This window comes from Lactuca virosa, chromosome 7, assembly GCF_052849685.1.
Source record: "Lactuca virosa cultivar CGN04683 chromosome 7, Lactuca_virosa_CGN04683_v6, whole genome shotgun sequence".
Classification (NCBI taxonomy): domain Eukaryota; kingdom Viridiplantae; phylum Streptophyta; class Magnoliopsida; order Asterales; family Asteraceae; genus Lactuca; species Lactuca virosa.
Genome location: NC_136432.1, coordinates 289,507,107 through 289,512,727, shown reverse-complemented (window position 1 = coordinate 289,512,727; position 5,621 = coordinate 289,507,107). Strand labels below are relative to the sequence as shown.

General features: G+C 35.1%; 1 protein-coding gene across 1 annotated transcript; it reads left to right on the top strand.

Annotated features, from left to right (window-relative positions):
* Nucleotides 1–1,259: 1,259 nt before the first annotated feature.
* LOC145124313 (sodium/hydrogen exchanger 4-like) lies at nt 1,260–5,407 on the top strand. The gene is made up of 14 exons (XM_079059603.1): nt 1,260–1,527; nt 1,615–1,733; nt 1,826–1,923; nt 2,020–2,079; nt 2,172–2,218; nt 2,294–2,488; nt 3,306–3,352; nt 3,517–3,583; nt 3,693–3,793; nt 3,890–3,991; nt 4,072–4,216; nt 4,372–4,434; nt 4,543–4,626; nt 4,698–5,407. Exons 1-14 carry the CDS (start codon nt 1,390–1,392, stop codon nt 4,968–4,970), a joined length of 1,539 nt encoding a protein of 512 aa, XP_078915729.1. The 5' UTR covers nt 1,260–1,389; the 3' UTR covers nt 4,971–5,407.
* Nucleotides 5,408–5,621: the final 214 nt, after the last annotated feature.

Below are 5,621 nucleotides of genomic sequence, written 5' to 3'. Positions count from 1 at the left end.
TATACATATTAATCACCAAGTTGATCGATTTTTACAATACTGCCCAATTCAGTAAGGATTCGATCGGGGAGTACTCGGGATTCTGTAACTCGCCTCGGTAAGGGGCCGAGTAGCGAGTACTCGGAGGAGTAATCGGTCAACTCGGCGAGTTTTACAACATATATATATATATATATATATATATATATAAAGCAAGTAAGTTTTTTTTATTTAAAAAAATAACAAACAAAATTTCTACTTTTTCATAAAAACGTTGACCACCTCGAATTTATACGAACATATAAATAAAAATAAACACGAAAGAAATTGATATTTTTTAAGTTAAGGAACAAAAGTTATTTAAGAAAAATAAATTTTGTATACTAAGGAAATAAACAAAATGTTTAGAAATTAGAAAAGTAAAAATGATATTTTATAGAGTTATATTTTATAGGAGACTAATTGACGATTCTGGTAGCCATTTCACTGGGACACTGATATGCTGGTCGAAACTCATTCCCCTTAAAGTCAAATGTTTTATATGGAAGGTCAATCTTGACAGAATCCCGGTCGCAGAAGCACTCAATAAAAGGGGTATTTCGGTGAATAACTTGAATTGTCACATATGCGAAAGTGCAATCGAATCAGCAAATCATCTTTTATTCGGGTGTAACTTTGCAAAGACGGTATGGTACTGGATTCTCAAATGGTGTGGTCTACAGGGCATTGAATTTGATAGTATCAAGGAATGTATTGAGTTTGGTAATTCTTGGGGGAACTGCTCAAACAAAAGGCAGGTACTCAATGCAATCTTATACTCGACAGTGTGGAACATTTGGTCAGCCCGTAATGAGAGAATCTTTCACAAAAAACATCCCTCTCCTATTAAAACGGTGGATTCAATTATATTACAGACGTTTGAATGGTGCAAATACAGGGGTAATTCTGAAAAATGTTGGGTAGATTGGAGCTGCTTCCCATTTTGACATCTTGCTTACTTTTTTGTTTGTACATTAGTTTATGTTTATGTTTGTTGTTCCCTGTAGTGTGTAGTGTCTGATTGCATAGCTTCTTACTATGGTTTCATCTTTTCTAATATATGCTTCTTATTCGCTGTTTTAAAAAAAAATAGAGTTAAAAGTAAATGGATCAAAATGATATTTTAAAATACTAGAATGATAAAAATATTATTTTACAAAGTATTTTAAAAATTTATTGTTGGTGAAAACTATAAACACTAGTGAAACATAAAAGAAGAGACAAACAACTATAAACACTACTGAAACATAAAAGAAGAACACGTGTATCCTTGTCATACAAAACTCTTCATCTACGTCTACAGGAGCAACAGGATAACAAGAGGTGATCGTGATCCTAGTCGTAATTATAACCAGTACGTTATCGATAAAAATGGACGTCAACCTGAACCTCGATACTCAGGTCGTGCCCATCACCTTGTTCGTTGCCGTGCTCTGTCTGTGCTTGGTAATCGGCCACTTGCTTGACGAGAATCGTTGGGTTAATGAGTCCATCACCGCCATCATCATCGTATATATATATTCCCATGCTCCGATATTGTCATCTTTTTTTTTTCTATAATTTAAAAATCATTTGTGTTCGTGTTCAACTAAACAGGGGTGTGTTGTTGGGACAATCATCTTAATCACAAGCAACTGGAAAAGCACTCATTTTCTGAGGTTCGATGAACAGCTCTTCTTCATTTATCTACTCCCACCCATTATTTTCAATGCCGGGTAAGCCCCAGTAGCTTGTTGGATTAATTTACATCCATCCTCCGTTGTGTTTCTTCATTTACTTTGGGAGCTACGTTTTCTACTTTCCACAGATTTCAGGTCAAGAAGAAAAAGTTTTTCCAAAACTTTTTGCCGATTATGTTGTTTGGAGTCACTGGTGTTTTCATATCAACATCGATTGTCGCGGCTGGTAAATAATATTTTTATCAAAAAAATTGCCCTGTTCATATCAACAGTAAATGATTGCATCAAAATTGAAGTTGAATGTGATTGTTTCAACCTATAGGTTGCTGGTGGGTGTTTCCGAAATTTGGGCTCAAGGGTTTGACAATCAGCGAGTATCTTAGTATGACATATATATGTCTTGGTCTTTCATCACATTAAAGTTAACCTCCTGGGAGCTAATGTATGACTGAATAACTTAACTTTAATTTATAGGTGTAGGGACCATTTTCTCATCTACAGATACTGTATGTACGTTACAGGTAGGTTGGTGAACAAATAAGCTTGTTGCTTCTTAGTTGGTTATTAATTTAATATTTAATATAATATATGCACAGGTTTTGCACCAAGATGAGACTCCTTTGCTATACAGTCTAGTTTTTGGTGAAGGAGTAGTGAATGATGCGACATCCGTTGTTCTGTTCAATGCGGTTCAGAAAATCAATGCAGATACACTCGGTGGCAAGGCTGCTCTTCGCATCTTGCTTGATTTCTTGTATTTGTTCTCCACCAGCACCATTCTTGGAGTCACGGTAACTCAAATTACTTCTTAATTACCACTTTCTTAACTCTTTGTTTAACTAGCCGGCCCTATAATAATATAATTGATGAAGGCAAAGAGATATGAATATATAGTTCATTTAAAGTTGTCTTCTCTCTCATCTGATTCTTAAATCTTAACACGTACCCTTCCCCCTTTGCTTATGTTGTTTGTTGTAGAAGAGGCCTGTCATCTCTTTGACCTTTCTCTTCTTTCTGATTCCCCTTGCCCCTTTGGTTTCTCGATTAATATCCATGATCGAATTCATTTATGTATTGAGAAATCTCTTTACATAGGCATCGATCTAAGTTTTCTTCTTGCTTTCGAACCTCTGCTCATGCATCAATCACACGTTGGATAGACTTTCCTTGTCTTGGACACTACTAAAATGCTTACAAGTGCAGTAGTACTGTGATATCCATAAACCGGTGTTGCTTGTATTGAAATTTTTGTAGCGTTGTCCTTTTCAAGCATTCACATTTGGTTTTTGGTTTTTACATATATATACTCACAAATAATAATGTCTTACGTATTTATCAACTCTGAGCAAGTGTTTGTGGGACAAGGTTAGGTTGGGAAGGATTTTTCATTCTATTAATGCTTAACAAGGATGAAGGATCACTATTACAAATTGTGACTAAAGATGTCTAACAATGGATTCTAGTCCTTCCAGAATTATGACATCTTTTTTATTTTAATTAATTGTAGCATGATAAATTATGCAATCTCTTCAGAAAATAACTATTTTCAAAACCATTATCATCATAAGTCTTATGTTACTGTTTCACACCTTGTTTTGTCTTGTGCAGGCTGGGCTATTGACATCATATATTCTTAGAGGATTGGGCTTTGGCAGGTTAATACTTGTACGCTGTATGCTGTGAAAAATAAAAGCTTAATTAGTTGGAGAAACCTGGAACGCCTGTTTTAGGGGTTTAATTAGTTCTACTTTTTTTTTTTTTTTTCATATTAGATTGGTATATTATCAATAATTGTAGTTTGATTGCTTTGCTTTTACAGGCATTCAAGTGTTCGTGAAATCGCTTTGATGATTTTAATTGCATATTTGTCCTACATGTTGGCAGAGGTAATGATGCATAGGGGTATATATAGTGAGAAGCTCTCAATATGCGCTTCACATGAATACATAGAATAATCATTAAGGACAGTTTCTTTTTTTCTTTGTTTTTGTGCAGCTATTTGAACTCAGTGGGATTCTGACTGTCTTCTTTGCTGGAGTTTTGATGTCACACTATGCATGGCATAACGTAACAGAAAGCTCCAGAATCACTACCAAGTATGTTTATGTATACTGCAACTTGTGCGCATAAGTTTTGTTAATACGTGTCGTCCTCTTTCTTGATAAATTCTTTTGGGAGTTGTACAATTGCAGGCATACTTTTGCAGCCATGTCTTTTATTGCAGAAACATTTATATTCCTGTATGTGGGAATGGATGCTCTGGACTATGAGCAATGGAAAATGAGCATATTAAGGTGTATATATATTGGTTTTCCAATTAACTTTACGCTTGATCCTATTTATAACTCGCATACCTGACTATTTCTTGATGCAGTTTCGGGGCTTCAATTGGCATGTATAGCAGTGTGATGTTGTTAATACTGGTTGGACGTGCTGCTTTTGTGTTTCCCCTCTCTCTTATTTCTAATTACATGAATCGAGTCGGGGATGGTTCATCAAAGATTACAGCAAAACACCAGGTAACTTAACCTATTCATTGGACTTGTGCATGTGAAATTAATTTCTCTTAGCTTCAAATATTTGTTCGAGTTTAAATATTACTTCTGAATGAATGAAGAATAAACTATTATGTTTATGATGAAGTAGTTTATCATATGCTATTTGGTTTAATTAGGTAGTAATATGGTGGGCTGGTCTGATGAGAGGTGCTGTGTCTGTCGCTTTGGCATTTAAACAGGTACTTCTTTTTCATTGATCCATTTGGACTTTGGAGTTGTCACTTTAGTCTAATAACTAATTAACTAATAACTGTCCTTCGTGCAAATTGATTTGTTTTCTTTTCTAGTTTACACTCTCTGGTGTGACACTGGATCCGATTGATGCCACAATGATCACCACTACCATTGTGGTAGTGCTATTCAGTACTATTGTAAGTATATTGGTAATTACACACATGATAATGGATTCTTCTGAAGCGATTTACGGGTTGTTGTATTTCAGGTGTTTGGTTTCTTGACAAAACCTCTTATTAGCTACCTACTTCCTCCTAACACAAGCAACATCGACCGAACTAGATCTTTAAAAGAGGATATGACACTTCCATTGCTTTCTTTTGAAGAATCAGCTTCTGAAAATCTATCTAGAGCAAAGGAAAACATATCAATGCTAATAGAAAGGCCTGTTCACACAATCCACTCATACTGGAGGAGGTTTGATGACACTTACATGAGGCCTATATTTGGCGGGCCACCACGCAACACCGACTTGCCATAGGATCACTCTTTACGGAAAATATAATTCTACCAGACATATAAGAGATATGTCATCAGGGAAAATAAAGTGAATGAAAGAAAAAGATTTGCCATGAAAAGTCAAGAGGGGATAACAGATGCAAAATTCACTGAGGTTTATTAAAAGACCTTTTGTTGAAATATTTGTGCGCATTCTCAAATTGATTACAAAGGTGATGAATGGAGGTTTTTTTTGTTGTGCGAGATGGAGATGATCTGAAACAGCCTTTAAGATCAAGCTCTTTTTATGCCCAACGGCTGCCCATGTCATTTACTTTTCTTGCATACACGCTCGTTTCAGTGTATTTTTTATCTGTAGCTTCTTATATAATTTCTTGTACCCTCAGAGGCTGACACAACTCTTTGAAGTTGGTCTTTTAATTCTAGATTATGTCGTGAATATCTTACTTTTTTTTAGCATTTATGCGTATCTATCTATTTAGAATTAGAGATAGACATCATAGAGTTGATTTGGTTCTAGTTTTTATCTATGGTTAATGACATAGAAAGGTAACGTACTTTAGCCTTTGTCCACATTTAGGTAACGATGTCTTTTTCGTATAGATTTATCAATCAAACTTGTTTTACCTGTTCAAATTAAGGTAATATGACCGATAATCTTAGGTTTATGGCT

Excerpts from the sequence above, each read along its gene's own strand:
- LOC145124313 (XM_079059603.1), top strand. The coding sequence starts at position 1,390 with ATGGACGTCAACCTGAACCTCGATACTCAGGTCGTGCCCATCACCTTG. Across the intron at positions 2,489-3,305 it reads GCACCATTCTTGGAGTCACG|GCTGGGCTATTGACATCATA; the intron begins GTAACTCAAATT and ends TGTCTTGTGCAG. Across the intron at positions 4,435-4,542 it reads TCGCTTTGGCATTTAAACAG|TTTACACTCTCTGGTGTGAC; the intron begins GTACTTCTTTTT and ends TTTCTTTTCTAG.